Genomic DNA, 17,707 nt, shown 5'->3' on the forward strand with positions numbered 1-17,707 from the left:
ATGTTCAACATCACTCGTAATAAGGGAGATGCAAATTAAAACCACAATGAGATACCACCTCACCCCAGTGAGAATGGCACATCTTCAAACAACTAGCATCAACACATGTTGTCGAGGATGTGGAGAAGAAGGAACACAACTAGCAACAACAAATGTTGGCGACAATGTGGAGAAAAAGGAACTCTCCTGCATTGCTGGTGGGAATGCAAACTAGTACAACCACTATGGAAAACTGTGTGGGGGTTTCTCAAACTGCTAAAAATAGTGCTTCCATATGACACAGCAATCCCACTCCTAGGTAAGTGTTCAAAAGACACAAAAACACTGATTCAAAATGATTAACTGCACCCCCATGTTTATTGCTGCTTTGTTTACAACTGGAAAGTCATGGAAACAACCCAAATGACCAAAAGTGAATGACTGGATCAAAAACAAGTGGTACATATACACAATGGAATATTACTCAGCAACCAACAAAAATGAACACAAGCCTTTTTCAAAAACATGGATGGAGCTGGAAAAGATCATGTTTAGATAAATAAGCCAGAAAGAAAAGGAAAACTACCAGATGGTTTCACTCGTATCAAGAGTTTAATGTACCAGGCAGCAAAATAGTATTAATAATTAATAGTTATATACCAGAGACATTCTATGGGGTTGGAGTGGGGAATGGGATCAAAAACAGTGGAGAGAAGGAAATGCACTGGGCTTTGGTGATGCTACATGGGTGATTTGATGATGGGAAGCCCAAGGGGATTACAACAGATGTGGAAAAATGCACAAAATGATGTCTAATAAAAAAAATCCAGAAAAAAAAATTAAAATTAAAAAAATCAGTAGCCTTCCTATATGCAAAGAAATAATCAGAAGAAGTAGAAATCAGAAAAAAAATCCCCATTACAACAGAAATTTTTAAAAAATGGAATATTTTAGAATAAACTTATCAAAAGAGGTAAAATGACTTATACAAATAAAACTATAAAACCCTGATAAAAGAAATACAAGAAAACACAATGAAATTGAAAGACATCTCCTGCTCGTGGATCAGAAGAATAACATCATTAAAATGGCCATTTTACCAAAAGTGACATATAGATTTAATGCTATTCCAATAAAAATCTCTGACATTCTTCAAAAAATAGAACAAATATTGATGAGATTTATGAAGAACCACAAAAACCTCAAATAGCCGAAACTATCTGATTAAAATTAAAGAGACCAGCAGCATCACAGTCCCAGAGTCCAAAATATACTACAAAGCCATAATAATCAAAACTGCATAGTATTGGAACAAAAACAGACATACAAACCAATGGATGTGAATAGAAAACCTAGATATAAGTTCACAGGTTTCTGGACAGCAAATTTTTCTCAAAGGAGCAAAGAATGTACAATGGAAAAAAGAAATTTTGTTCAACAAATAGTACTGGGAAAACTGGACAGCTATGTGCAAAAAAAAAAAAAAAATAAAGAAGAAGAAGAAGCTAGACTATGACCTCACACCATACACAAAAAACAACTTGAAATGTCTAAAGAACTAGACATTAAACCCGAAGCCATAAAATATCTAGAAAAAAAGGTAGGTGAAACTCTGCATGACATACATCTCAATAACATCTTTGAAGATTCCCAAAAGCAAGGGTTGTGAAGGGCAGGATAAACATCTGGGAATACATCAAGTGAAAGAGCTTCTTACAGCAAGAGAGACACTGCACAAAACTTAGACACCTACTGACTGGGAGAAAATATTTGCAGACAATACTAATGAGAAAGGACTGATCACAAACATACACAAAGAACATATCAAACTCAACAAAAACAAAGTGAACAACCCCATCAGAAAATGGGCAGAAGGGCTTAAAAGACACTTCTCCAAAGAAGAAATGCTGATGTCTAGCAAGCCTATGAAAAAATGGTCAACATCATTTGTAATAAGAGCAATGCAAATTAGAACAATGAGATACCATCTCATACCAGTGAGAATGGCACATATTAAAACAAATAACAACAACAAAATGTTGATGAGGATGTGGAGAAAAAGGAACTCTCCAACAGTGCTGGTGGGAATGCAAGCTCATACAACCACTATGGAATGCTGTTTGGAGGTCTTTCAAAAAGCTAAAAATAGAACTTCCATATGACACAGCAATCGTACCCCTAGGTATCTACCCAAAGGGCACAAAAAGACATTTGTACTCCCATGTTTATTGCTGCTCTATTTACAGTAGGGAAGACATAGTATCAACCCAAATCCCCCCCCAAAATGATTGGGTTAAAAAGATGTGGTACAGTGCTTCTTCTGCAGCACATATACTAAAGTTGGAATGATACAAAGAAGATTAGAAAGGCCCCTGTTCAAGGATGATGCACAAATTCATGAAGATTTCCATATTAAAAAAAAAATGTGGTACATATACACAATGGAATATTACTCAGCAATCAAAAATAATAAACTCATTCCTTTTGCAGCAACATGGATGGAGCTGGAAGGGATCGTGCTTAGTGAAATTAGTCAGAAAGAAGAAAAATACCAGAAGGTTCTACATATAGCAGGATTGTAAGGGATCATGGGGGAAAAAAGAGAGAAACAAATGTAATAGAGTAAAGATCTAAACAACAAACAGCTATAATCCAGAGACATTTTATGGGGACTTAAAGGGGAATGGGATCAGAATTGGGGTGGGAAGAGTGCAGTGGACTATGGTGATGGCACACAGGTAAATTAGTGGTGGAAAGCCCATGAGAATTACAACTGAGATGAAAAAATACACAAAATTTAAAAGGATGTAACTAAAAAGAAAAAATGCAAATGGTTAATAGGCATATAATAAAAATGTTAAGCATTATTGTGCAGCATTAATGTGTTTTCACAATGAGGTAACACCTGACACTAACAAGATGACCTATATTAAAAAACAAATCTGAAAACCAAAAATGCTGGCAAGGATTTGGGGGGAAAAGTGCACCTCTTACATTTCTGGTGGGAATTCAACCACTATGGAAAGCTGTGTAGAGTTTCCTCAAAACACTAAAAGTGGATCTAAGAAATGATCTAGTGATTACATTTCTAAAAATCTACCTGAAAAACACAAAAATGCTAACAAAAAACTGCACTCATACATTTATTGTAGCACTATTTGCAATAGCATAGAAATGGAAACACACCAAATGCCCCAAAACAGATGGTTGTATCAAAAAGTTGTGCTGTATATATACACAATGGAATATACTCAGTGATCAAAAAAGACAAGCATGACATTTGTTGCAATATGGGTGGAGATGGAAGGAATGTTTCTTCCTAAAGTAAGCAGGAAGGAAATAGATAAATATTGGATGGTTTCACTTACATATGAAATATAGAGAAACTATACAAAAGGTCAAAAAATTGACAAAACTTGCAAACTGACCATAGATCTGAGGCATGCAGAAAAGGAGGAGGAAGAGTCAAAACAGGGGAGGAAAAAGCACAAGGGAATACAGTGATCATTCACAGATGACATGGAAGTGGTCGAATTATGAGAAATACACCTGAAGGAGGAAGCCAACTACTGAACAAAAATAAACAATGATGTAAGAAAATAAACTGTAAGAGATAAGAAGATTACCCGAGGAGGAAGAGAATGAGAAAGTAGCAGAAAATATATTTAAAGAAATAATGAAGGATAAAATTCAAAATCTTTGAAGGAAACAAATGCACATGTACAGGAAGTTCGAAGAACCCAGCATACATACATAAAAATATATTCAGCAAGTATATGATACTGAAAATTCTAAAAATTTAGGATAATGAAAAATAATGATGCTAGCAAGGGAGAGGAAGCAGATAATATATAAAGGCATCCCGATCAGGCTAACATCAGCTTTCTCTGAAGAAACACTGAGCAAGGAGGGAATGGAATGCTGTGTTCCAAATACTTAAGTCAAAAAACTGGTGCACAGGTGAATTGGTGGTGGAAATTTCATGAGTAACCACACTTTGTACAAAAATGAAGATGATATAATGAATATATTTTTTGAAAGGAAAGAAAAACTGCCAGCTAAGAATACATTATCCTGCAAGGCTCTCCATATATGATGGAAAAATAAAGGTCTTTTAGGATACTGAGAAGCTCATAGTGTTTGCAAAGACAACCAAACCCTCCAAAAAATACTGAAAGGAGCTTACAAATTGGAACTGAAAAGATGAACATGTAAAAATAACTAATTAAGAAAACAGAATAAGCCACACACACAAAAAAAAAAGAATTAAAAGGCAGCAATTGACTATCAAATATCAATAATCACTTGAAATGTAAATGGTCTGAATTATCTACCTGGATCAGGAAACAGAATCCATTTGCTGTTATACAAGACACACCTACATTCTAAAGACAAATATCAGTTCAAGGTAAAGGGTTGAGAAAAAATCCTACAAGCAAATGGTATTCTAAAGAAATAGGAGACTGAATACTTGTATCAGAAAAATATGTTTCCAGATAAAAAAGTAACAAGAAACAAAAGAACACATAACATTTATAAACATATATGCATCAAATGAAGGAAGTCTAAAATGCACAAGACAAAAACTATTAATTGTAAATAAACATTGGAAAAATACATTTGTGCAAGCATACATCACACCACATTGTCATCAATAAATAGATCAACTAGACTAAAAATAACAATACAGCAGCTTTAAATAGATAATTAGAACTTTGGGACCTTATAGGCATATACAGGGCATTGGACTCCAAAAAAAGATTTTTTTTTCCTCAAGCATACATGAGAGGACACACATGGGACATTCTCCACAACAGACCACTTCCTGGGGCTAACAATAAAAACAGCAGTGATTTCATGAAGGTTGAAATCATATTCAGCAGCTTCCCAATTATGAGTGTAAGAGTGGGTCAGTAGAAAGACTCAGCTAAATAAAAATTATTTGTAGATTTGTGGTAACCCAAGGAAAATGACAGTGATCTCATATACAGGGCTAGTTTTCCTTGGGGAATATAAAGATACATACTTGATGATACAAAGTTATGTTAATTAGAGTCTAGGGATAAAAAGCTTCCAGGACATTCCCCCTTGAGGTCTTCAATTAGCAAAGGGTCTGTGTTATGTCAGTCATATGTGCCCTGCCTCTGACCAGTAACTTATGGAAATAACATTAAAACTATACAGACCATATATATTAGATAAGCTTTTGTGAAATCCAATGTGGATTCTTTACCTCAGTTATTTACCTCAACCTAACACTTCTTACCCAGGTTACAGCACTGAAGACTCCTAGATTTCCAGGTGGCAACAAAGAAATGAGAGAAATTGTGAGGTAGAGCAATTTAAAACTTACTCAAGGATAAGATAGCAGAACAGTTGCTGGATGTTTTCTTGTATTTCTGAAAATATAGTCATATTAATATTTTGGTGGTTGATTTTCATTGATGATGAGAATCAAGAACAATCAACTTTTTTAATTGTCCAGTGGGTATTACTTCTAATAACCACATAAGAAAAAAGTAATACCTAGTAAACAGATAGGAGCATAGTTGTAGGGGTGTATACCCATACTCTTCAGACTATATGTAAAGATTTTCACTTACTGGTTTTAGAACGGTAGGTTTGATTTTAATTTTTCATTTCCAAAAATATTTACCTTTATAAGCTTGGTAATAGATGGAATCCAATGTTAAGTATACTATGAGTAACAAAAGTCTTATATCAATGATGGTAGTTAAGTTCACATTTTCCAGATTCCAACAGCACTGGATTAAAGGTTCAACCCCATCATCTACCTAGTCTGAAACCTGTAAACTGGATATATCAAGACCACCCATCTCTAAAGGTTGTCACTGAAACTCAATGTCTGCGAAGAGCTGAGCACTTTGCCTAGCATAATAAGGTAATAAAGATCATTATTATTTTCTCTAGTTAATGAAATATGTATTGAAATAATGGAATATATATAACTTTTTACTAGTTTTTCCCCACGTTGTTTGACTGCAGTTTAATGGAAACACTAATAATATAACTTACTTAAATTCTATCCAACAAATGGGTATTTAAAAAAAAGTCAAAAGATAATTAACAAATAATTCAAAATGTTCTTAAAAATTGATTTATGAAATCTTCTGTGAGGATCACCACAATATCCAGTCCAATAATTCTTTTTCTTACACAGAGTGTTTGGCAAATCATACTAAATGCAAATTCACTATGGGTAAGACTTGATTTGATTTTTTTCTTTCTGTTCCTGCCAACATGAGGAGAAAAAAGACAAGCATGCCCCCTGTCAGCAAGTTGGTTTAGGCATCAGGGAATGCTATATGTGATGTTTATGGATAGCTTCAGTGTGTCAGATTTAGCAGAATTCCTTTGAAGTTGAGCACAAGCAAAGCAAAACAGGTAAGAACTGGGCAGCCATACAGCCAACACAGTGTAAGAAATGTCCAATCACTCTCCTATCATATGGGTTCCTGAAGGAGAGGATACTGTAGATGCAGATGCTTCATGAGAGTTTCTGGATAGCTTCACAAATAGCATTTCATCAGCAGGTAAATCAAATTTCCAGGCTATGTTCATTGTTCATTCCAAGACAGATAGTACAATAAGGGTCTAATTACTTTCACCTGATTTTTGAACTGATATTCTTAAGAAAATAGACAAAAACCTAAAAGAAAGCACAGAAAATGGAAAAATTCAATCCATGAAATTGATTAAAGATGTAGACATTTTTTGCAAGAATATATGATTAGATGGCATTGAAGCATTGTGGTTCTCTGAAGACTTTTTTAATCATAAGATCTTAAGACTTAAGGGAGGCCTGTTTAATATCCCAGGTTCCATCCCAGCAAATTTGATTATGGTTCAAAATCTTCATTTTTACCAGAGAATTCTTTGATTCTGATGATCAGGTAAATCTGGGAAATGTTGGTTAGTTTGACAGTGGACTCTAAAATCAACTTTCCAGGGTTATTTTATGGGTCTTCTGCTTTTTAGAAAATTACTCAGCCTCTATGAGTTCCAGTTTTCTTATTTCTAAAACTGGTGTACAATTACTAAATTGTATAAATTAACTTTAATATCAGGGATTGTTAATAAAATTCAACTATATAGCAGTGCATTATGTCAATTCTACCATTTATTGTGATCAAGAAAAAATTTTACTAGTATTGTTATTACTAGTTTTATTGCTACCATTATTGCTAGTGTGATGAATTGTACCAGATGTCTCTGAATAATATCAAAATACATTCAAATTCATTAATCTAGTTGCTATTATTCTGGTTTTTTTTTCACTAAATAATCCTAACATGTCTTGTTCTCAAAGCAAATTTATTAAAGTATTTAGAATGACAAAGGTAAACTCAATTGCAAGTCTTACATGAAATGAGTAGAAATATATTGATTAGCAGAAACACTGTGCTCCCTATATACATATACTATATTATGCATTGCTGAGAAAAAGAATGTATTCCTAAGTTGGTTATGATTGCTTGATTAAAGTCAATCTCAGAAAAGCAAGGTCAGGATCCTTGTTTGACTCTCAACCTATATTAGAACTTGGGAGATATGGAATAATACTAAGGCAAAAATAAAACTATGTGAAGTGCTAATTTCTAGATGAGAAGAAAAGATGACACAGGGATTTAAAACAATACCAGAATGTTAAGTAGGTAAAGAAAGATTGGTAGGAAACAAGACTGCAATATAAGAAAAGTACTAACAAAAGGGTATTTTTATGGCATTCTCATTGATGGGGGTGATTAGCTGCTTATATATCTAGCTCAACTTTGCAGGACCAAGAAGACCCCAAATTCCTCATTTGTCTGACTTCAATGCTTTATATTCTGGTATTAAACCCCTTTCTTTTTAAAATAATATATTTACTGTATCAATGATTACAATCATGTTCAAAGTATCAGAAAATTTTAATGTTTTGGGTATCTGCTATGGATCAGGGAATCCACCTGAAGAATAGACTCAAAATTTTATATTTTTCTCATAGTTCATAAGTGTGCAAATCATATTATTATTGAATTTAGATTGTGTCCTTCTTCCCTCTACAAATAAAAAAAAATTCACAGATAATTTGAATGGAGTACAACAGTTCTAAGAACCAGATACCAGTTAAGTGAATTTATCTAAATTCTATATGAGCCATTGTCGGTATGACTCTGTGATGAACAAAATAGCTTCCTGTCTAACAACCTTACTAAGGGCACTTGAATGATCAGTAGTAGCTTATCATTATCATCAGGATATCTGACACTTATATTTATAAAATAATTAGCAATAAGAAAATATGCATGGAATATCTTCAATGCATAAAATCATCATTAATCAGCCTTCTTCACTAGCCACTGTGTTCCCTAATTAGTATGATCACTAGTGACAGATATCTGCCCATCTATCAATATATAAACCACTTACAGCTTTATATCTTACTTCCTCCCACTTTTCTACAGTAATATTGAGTCCTAACCACAAAGAACTTCCCAAAACATTATTTTCTGATGTTTGTTTGCTTCACTCCTCATAATGTTCCTGATACTTGGAATGACTCTTTCAACCTGGAAAACTATTAATCGTCCTTTAATATGTGCTAAAGTATCACCTCTACCCCCAAAACTTCCACTGTTTACTTGCAGTTTTTGAACCATGTTTTTATTTATAAAACTCCTCATTTTACTATAGTGGTGAAGCATCTATTCCTGCAAAGTTTACTAAGGCCAGAGTTGAGATTCCATTCATTCGTAATTTCTTATAGTCTATAATAGAATTTCTCTAGCAGATAGTGAATTCAGCAGACCTGTATATACTGAAAAAAATGACAGAATGAACCATGGAGATATATGAGGAATTAATTTCCAAATCTATTAGTACATAAATCTTTAATTCACCTATTTCATAAATACTAATTAAGCCTAGAAGATGACAAAACGGCCTTATGAGTATTTATAATCTTGAGAAAATGACAAAAATGAAAGGAAAAGTAAGATTTTTATTGTTCTTTTATGTTATACAAAATCACCACATGTAGCTGAAAGACACATAAAATAGATATTTGAGTCTTATTAGTTATCCATGAGAACTATCACTTGATGCATTAACTCGGTCAAATAGCACATTAATGTTTCTCAAAGATTTCTTATTAGAAAAATTAAACATAATTTAACTGGCCTGGAGAAATATGTATTTCTGACATTCCATAAGCATCTCAGTCATGTTTTGCCAAGGTAATTACTGTTTGATTTCATGAATTCCATAAGATTGAGAATTAAATTGTACATTATTAACCTCTCAGAAGCTACAAATCAGAAAAATATGAACAAAATGCATTTTTTCACACAATTGTTTATAACTTATCTTTTCAACGTACAATGAAAGAGATTCTGAAAGTGCAAAGTATTTAAGAGAAAAAAACACTGTAGGAACATTAATCACCTGCATGGGTAAGGAATAGATCTCTCAAGTAGCTGCTGGATGTAATGTAGATTGTATCATATACCTTAAGGTACATAAAAGAGGTAAAAGTTAACAGGGAAACCATGGAGGAAATTTTGAACTGGCAAATTTTTGTAATAACATAATAGTTTATTTTTTCATCATTTTATGCCTTTTTCCATCTCAGTTGTAATCTCTGTAGGCTTCCCATAACCAAATCATTTGTGTGCCATCAACATAGTTCAGTACACTTCCCTCATCCCACTGTTTTTGATACCATTCCTCATCCCATCCCCATCTCTGGTATATAGTTGTTCATTGGTATTATGTTCTCCCCAGTCCTATAAACTCCTACTGTGAGTGAAACCATTTGGTATTTTTGCTTCCTTTCTGGCTTATTTCTCTTAGCATGATCTTTTCCAGCTCCGTCCATGTTGCTGCAAAAGGCATGTGTTTATATTTTTGATTAATATCCCACTGTGTATATGTACCACAGCTTTTTAATCCAGTCATCCACTTTTGGACATTTGGGTTGTTTCCATGTGTTTCCAATTGTAAATAGTGCAGCAATAAATATGGAGGTGCAGGTATCTTCTTGAATCGGTGTTTCTGTGTCTTTTGGGTAGATATCTAGGAGCTGGGTCATATGGATGTACCATTTTTAGCAGTTTGAGAAACCTCAAAACAGTTTCTATAGTGGTTTTACTAGTTTACATTCCCACCAGCAGTGCAGGAGAGTTCCTTTGTCTTCACATCCTTGCCAACAATTTGTTGATGCTAGTTGTTTTAAGATGTGCCATTTTCACTGGTGTAAGGTGGTATCTCATTGTGGTTCTAATGTGCATCTCCCTTATTACAAGTGATGTTGAGCATTTTTTCATATGCTTGTTAGCCATCTGCATTTCCTCTTTGGAGAAGTGTCTTTTTAGTATTTCTGCCCATTTTCTGATGGGGTAGATGAGCTGGAAGACTTTAAATAAGTTATCTGCTTGGCAATTAAAGTAAAACTGAATTGTTATTCTTTTATTTTGTGTGTGTCTATGGTTTATATTTCAATTATTTTCATTTTATTTTTTCACTGTTATTTAAGCATCCCTCAAGCCTATGGATTACACACAACTCACCATATCCACCTATACAATCATACACTTGTTATAAATTATTAATCTTAATGTAGTTTTAAATTTGTATTTTACAGATATGTGTGAAAATGCAAGAATCTCTGTGATCCTGCATATTTATGTAACTTACATAATTGCAAATGGAAATAAATTAAACACCCAAATACAGCTCTGTGAATGGTAAGAGACCTAAAGGCACAGATTCAGCCACTATGCAAAGAAATCTTCCAATTATATCTAACACTGATAACCAGGCCATATTCTAAAATTTCTAAACTTACCCCTATGTGGTGAGTACAACCAAGTTACATTATATAAAAGAAAGGAAAAAGGTACAGAAGGATGATCCACTAGACCACGGTCTTCATACTGGTAAATGTGGTCATTGGACAAAGGGAGTTTCAAATCCTGGTAATGATTCTCTAAAGACTATGCTTTTAATTAATCCACAGTGCTACCTCTGTTTCTATAGTTTATAAGTGTAACTAAATCTAAGCTAAACAGTCTACCTTCTACCTTAAAATAAATTACTTCTTGCAAGCTGAATCCTAACAATTTTCTCCAACATGGTCTTGTGTCCTTTTGTGCAGCATCAACTAGTACCTTGACTGCTTTAATAGAAGCTTTGGGTTTCACCCACACTATGGATATCTGTGTGAAATTTACAAGAATATTTGTGAAGTCCCTCCTATGGATGGTAAGATTAGTCATTCTGCTAACGTTCAACTGCCTTAAGAAATTTGATCAGGGTAAGGATGACTCATGGGCAAATGTCAAACTACTCTTTAGTAAAAAAGTGTGAGTAAAAAAGAGATCATAGACCACACTAAAATCTAAGAATTATTTTATATTCTCAAGTAATCAAGACTTCTAAATGCTATCTTCAAAAAAAATCTTTATTTTCCATAAAGCCTCATAAGACTGTGTGAATCTGTTGCTTTTTAACATCTAAAATTATTTTAACTCTTGTTGAAGTAAGTTTGTTGAAGAAATGCACGGGAAATAATTAATGAAAATCTTGTATAGCAAAGTTTTCAAAAATTTTTTGAAATAGCAACAAGGAAAGAAATCATGTGCACATATTCAAGAGTTCTGGGAGTAGAGAAAGTAGAAAATATGACATTAATTCATCATTAGGTGGAACAATATTGTTATCCTTGTTTCTGGACAATGATATTCAATCATGCAGAGAAACAATAAGACTGTCACCACAGATTTTATTCTTCTTGGTCTTTGGCCTGAGCTCAGTCACCTTGTGATTCTTATCTGCCTCATTCTTCTGGTCTACTTTATAGCTGTCATGGGCAATGCTTTTCTCATTTTCCTCATCTGGTTGGATACACGACTACATTCTCCCATGTACTTCCTACTCAGTCAGCTCTCTCTCATTGACTTGGCCTTGATCTCAACTACTGTCCCCAAAATGGTTGCAAACTTCTTCTCAGGGAAGAGATCAATATCACAAGTTGGTTGTGGAACCCAGATTTTCTTCAGTTTAACCCTTGGGATTGCTGAATGCCTTCTGCTTACACTCATGTCCTATGACCGATACATTGCTATCTGTAACCCATTGCGTTATTCAGTCATCATAAGCCATAACACCTGTAAAAAGATGGTCATTGTATCATGGGCAGGAGGGGCAGTCACTTCCCTGAGTCACACAGCTTATGCTATGCATTTCCCAATTTGCCATCCCCGAGAGATCCCACACTTTTTATGTGAGGTTATGGCCCTCCTGAAACTCACCTGTGAAGACATTTCAACCTATATGAAGTCAGTGGTTGTCTCAAGTTTTCTGGTGGTCCTCATTCCTCTGGGTCTTATCCTGACCTCCTACATTTTCATCTTCTTTGCTGTCTTCCACATGAACTCACCTGAAGGCAAAAACAAGGCTTTGGCCACCTGCTCCTCTCACCTCCTTGTGGTCAGTCTCTACTTTGGCCCTGCCATATTGGTCTACATGAGACCTGATTCCTCTAAGACACCCAAATTAAACCAGTCTCTATTTATGTTTAATGCTATCCTTACACCTATGCTTAACCCCCTCATCTACAGCTTAAGAAACAAAGATGTAATAGCAGCTGTGAAGAATATAATCATCAGTAGATGTTCCTTGCAAAAGACTAAAAGTCACCTGAGTTACTACACTTGATTGTAATTTCATGTTAGCATATTTATTTGAATTGCTCTAAGGAAACATAGGACTTAACAAATTCTTTCTTAAGAATAATAGAAATGGGGGCCTCCCTGGTGGCACTGTGGGTAAGGACACAGAATTGCAAGCTAGCCACAGCCACTTCAACACGAGTTCAATCCCCAGCCCTGAGCTGACTCACATAGTGTGGCAGACCTCTCCTGACCCTCAGCAGTGTACTTTGTCAGTCAGCATGTTCTGCTCCCCATTCTGTCTCTGGTGAATCCTCTCATTGCACCTGCACATCTGGCCTGTACTCCAGTTCTGAGTGCATAAAGAAATAAATCATTTTTAAAGGATATTAGAAATGTTAGAGGTCATTTGTTATTAGGCCTATAAGTGCTAGAAGTCAATGCTATTTGTGGAAATAAAAGTAGAATATAAAGCAATCTCTCCATGGACTCTGTGCACCATCAAAAAAGTCATTTCTTCTTACCAGAAGACTTGAAATCATACTTTTCAAAAAATAACATTTATTTCTTGCTCACATACACCAAAGTCACTAATACATTGATTTTTCCAAACATATCTATGAAGAATATATGGTCTATTACTCAGAACAGTGAGAAATTTCACAACTCAGAGTTGAAAAACTCAAATCAATCATTAATAAATAAATTACTAATAAATCAATCAATAATAAATAAACTAATACTAAATTAATAAATAATAAATTAATACAGTAAAGTAGTAGATTGCAAAATTAATGCGCAAAAATCTGCCGCATTTCTATATGCAAACAATAGATCAAAAGAATGGAAAGTAGGAAAAGAAATACCACTAAAGATTACACAGAAAAGAATGAAATACCTCAGAGTAAACTTAACAAAGGAGGTGATCTATACATTATTCTATAAAACACTATTAAGGGAAATAAAAAAAATGGAAAAATGCCCTGTCCTCACAGATTGCAAAATAAACATCACTAAAATGGTTATATTACAGGGCTGTCCATGGTGGTGCAGAAAGTTAGAGCACAGCACTATGAACCCTTACTCAGCAACTGCAGCATGAGTTCTGTCTCGGGCCAGGGAAGTGACTCACATGGTTGGGCAGAGCTCTCCTCACACTTATGCTGTTCCCCTCAGAGTGTATTTCAGTCTATCTGCCTGATTTGCTCCCCATTCTGTCTCCAGTGAATCTTCTCACCACCCTCTGCATATTCTAGCTGGTAACCCAGTACTTGTATGCATAAATTAAAAAAAAATTAAATGGTTATGCTACCTAAAGAAAGTTACAGGTTCAGAGCAATACTTACCAAAATACCAACAATTTAACAATATGATAGTTTATTTTACATGATTTTATGCCTTTATACATCTCAGTTATAATCCCCATGGGCTTCCTATCACCAAATTACCCCTATGCCATCACCATAGTCCAGTGCACTTCCCTCCTCCCACAGTTTTTGAACTTATTGCCCATTCCACTGCCATAAAATGTCTCTGGTATATAGCTGCTCATTACCATTATTATTTTCTACCTCGCCCTTTATACTCCTGCTATGAATGAAACCATCCGGTATCCTTCCTTTGTTTATTTCACTAAGCATGATCTTTTCGAGCTCCATCCATGTCGCTGCAAAAGGCCTGTTTTTATTTTTGTTGGTTGCTAAATGATATTCCATTGTGTAAATATACCATATCTTTTTAAACCAGTCATCCACTTTTGGGCATTTGGGCTGTTTCCATGTCTTTCCAATGGTAAATAAAGCATCAATAAACATGGGGGTGCAGGTTTCTTCTTGAATCAGTGTTTTCATGTCTTTAGGGTAGATAACCAGTAGTGGGATGCTGGGTCATATGGAAGTTCAATGTTTAGCACTTTAAGGAACCTCCAAACAGTTTTCCATAGTTGTCGTACTAGTTTGCATTCCCATCAACAGTGTAGGAGAGTTCCTTTCTCTAAACATCTTCATCAACATTTGTTGATGCCAGTTGTTTAAAGATGTACCATTCTCATGGGGATGAGGTGGTATCTCATTGCAGTTTTAATTTGCGGCTCCCTTATTACAGTGAACATTTTTTCATATGCTTGTTGTCCATCTGCATTTCCTCTTTGGAGAAGTGTCTTTTTGGCCCTTCTGCCTATTTTTTATGGGATGGTTTACTTTATTATTGTTGAGTTTCATCAGTTCTATGTATATATTTGTGATCAGTCCTTTAAAGCTAGTTTTGTGTGAAAAAAAAATTTTCCCAATCACTGGGATGTCTGTTTTTTTTTTTTTAATGTCCTTTTAGTGTACAGAAGCTCTTTAACTTGATGTAGTCCCATCTATTTATCCTTGCCTTCACTATAGTTGTATTGGGTGCTGTATCTTCAAAGATGTCGCTGAAGTGTATGTCCTGTAGTGGTTGGCCCATCTTTGCTTAAAGGTCTTTTATGGTGTCCATTCTTATGTCTAAATCTTTAATCCACTTTGAGTTGATTTTTGTGTATGGTTAGAGGTAGTGATCTAGTTTCATTTTTTTGCATGTAGTTTTCCTAGCACCATTTTCTGAACAAACTTTCTTTGTTCCATTGTATCTTCTTTGCTCCTTTGTCAAAGATTAGCTGTCTATAAATGCGTTACTGTCCTGTGAGTTTATAAATGGGTTTTATATCTGAATCCACTGGTCTCTTTGTCTGTTCTTGTTCCAGTACCTGCAGTTTTGATTATTATGGCTTTGTAGTATAGCTTGAAGTTTGGGATTGTAATGCCTTCATTCTCTTTTTTTCTAGTTTCAGCTATTCAAAGTCTTTTGTGGTTCCACATGAATCTCATCAATATTTTTTCTTATTTCTTTGAAGAATGTCATTGAGACTTTTATTGGGATGGCATTAAATCTGTATAGCACCTTTGATAGGATGGCCATTTTGATGATAATTCTCCGGATCCATAAGCAGGGGATGTCTTTCCATTTTATGGTGTCTTCTATTTCTTTTAACAGTGTTTCGTAATTTTCTTTGTATAGGTCTTTTACCTCTTTTGTTAGGTTGATCCCCAGGTATTTGATTCTTTTTATTTTAATTGAAAAGGGGAATTTTTTTTTTCTGCTTCTTCTGATTGGTTGTTGGTGTATAGTAAGGCCTCTGACTTTTGTGTGTTGATTTTATATCCTGCTACCTTGCTAAAATGGTTGATGGTTTGGATAAGTTTCTCTGTGGAGTTTTTAGGGTTTTCCATGTAGATTAACATATCATCTGCAAATAAGGACAGTTTTACTTCTTCTTTCCCTATCTGGATTCCTTGTATGTCTTTTTCCTGTCTTATTGCTCTGACTAGAACATCCAATATTGTGTTGAAGAGCAGTGGTGATAGTGGTGATCTTATTCCTGATCTTACATTAAAGGATTTCAGCTTTTCTCTATTGAGGATGATATTGGTTGTAGGTTTGTCATTTATGGTTTTTATCATGTTGAAGAATGTTCCTTCTCTTCCGAGGATTTCGAGGGCCTTAAACATAAATGGGTGTTGAACTTTGTCGAATGCCTTTTCCACATCTATTGATATGATTATGTGGCTTTTATTTTTCTGTCGGTTGATGTGATGGATTACATTAATTGATTTTCTGAAGTTGAACCATCCTTGTGCACCTGAGATAAAGCCCACTTGGTCATGGTGTATTATTCTTTTAATGCATTGTTGGATTCTGTTGGCTAAGATTTTGTTCAGGATTTTTGCCTCAGTGTTCACTAGGGAGATTGGTCTGAAGTTTTCTTTTTTTGTGTGTTTTTGTTTGTTTGTTTGTTTGTTTGTTTTTTAGGCTTTGGTATTAGTGTGATGTTAGATTCATAGAAAGTATGTGGTAGTTTTCCTTCATTTTCAATTTTTTGGATGAGTTTGTGCAGAATAGGCAATAGTTCTTTCCTGAACATTTACTAAAATTCATTAGTAAATCCATCTTTCGAGGGCTTTTATTTCTGGGGAGGGTTTTGATTACCTCTTCAATGTCCTTGCTTGTAGTTGGTCTGTATAGTTGTTCCATTTCTTCTTAATCTAGTTTTAAGTGGTTTTAGAGTTGTAGGAATTTGTCCATTTCTGTTAAATTGTCCAACTTGTTTGCATATAGTTCCTCATAGTATTCTCTGATTATCCTTTTCATTTCTCCTTGATCTGTTGTGATTCTCCTCTTTCGTTTATGATTCTGTTTATTTGTGCTTTCTCTTGTTTTTTTCTTTGTGAGCCTGGCTAGTGGCCTGTCTAACTTGTTTATTTTTTCAAAGAACCAAATTTGGGTTTCATTGATTTTGTGGACTGTTTTTCTAACATCCATTTAATTTATTTCTGATTTGGCTTTTATTATTTTCTGTCTTCTGCTGGATTTTGCGTTATTTTGTTTTTCTTTTTCCAGTTCTTTAAGGTGGGACATTAGATTATTTATTTGAGTTATTTATTGTTTCTATATGTGAGCCTGTAATGCTACTTACTTTCCTCTTAGAACTGCTTTTAATGCATCCCATAAGCTTTGGAGATTTGTGTCGTTGTTATCGTTCTTCTCCAGCTAATTTTTTAATTCTTCTTTGATCTCCTCATTAATGACTGCTCCAGTACTGTGGGTTTCAGTCTCCACGTGATAGGTGGTTTCCTGTTTTCCTCATATGGTTTATTTCTAGTTTGATTTCTTCATGGCCAGAGAAAATTGTTGGTATGATTTTGATCTTAGTGTATCTACTGATATTTATTTTGTGACCCAGTATGTGGTCAATCCTAGAGAATGATCTATGTGGGTTTGAGAAAAATGTGTACTCAGATTTTTGGGGTGCAGTATTCTATAGATGTCTGTTAGACCCATGTTGTTCAGATCCTTGTTCAGAACTTTAGTGTCTTTATTTTTTTTGTCTTGTTGATCTGTCCATTGTGGAGAGTGGCGTGTTGAAGTCTCCTACTATGTATGTATTTTCTCTGACATATGATTTTATAGATGACAGTAGTTTCCTGATATATTTTGGTGCTCCTTCATTTGGTGCATATATGTTGATGATT

General features: G+C 34.6%; 1 protein-coding gene across 1 annotated transcript; it reads left to right on the plus strand.

Moving 5' to 3' along the window:
* Nucleotides 1–11,730: 11,730 nt before the first annotated feature.
* LOC101625829 (olfactory receptor 2M3-like) lies at nucleotides 11,731–12,699 on the plus strand. The gene has a single exon (XM_004695562.1). It carries the CDS (start codon nucleotides 11,731–11,733, stop codon nucleotides 12,697–12,699), a length of 969 nt encoding a protein of 322 aa, XP_004695619.1.
* Nucleotides 12,700–17,707: the final 5,008 nt, after the last annotated feature.

Source organism: Condylura cristata, unplaced genomic scaffold (genome assembly GCF_000260355.1).
Source record: "Condylura cristata isolate star-nosed mole 26May11 unplaced genomic scaffold, ConCri1.0 scaffold00071, whole genome shotgun sequence".
Classification (NCBI taxonomy): Eukaryota; Metazoa; Chordata; class Mammalia; order Eulipotyphla; family Talpidae; genus Condylura; species Condylura cristata.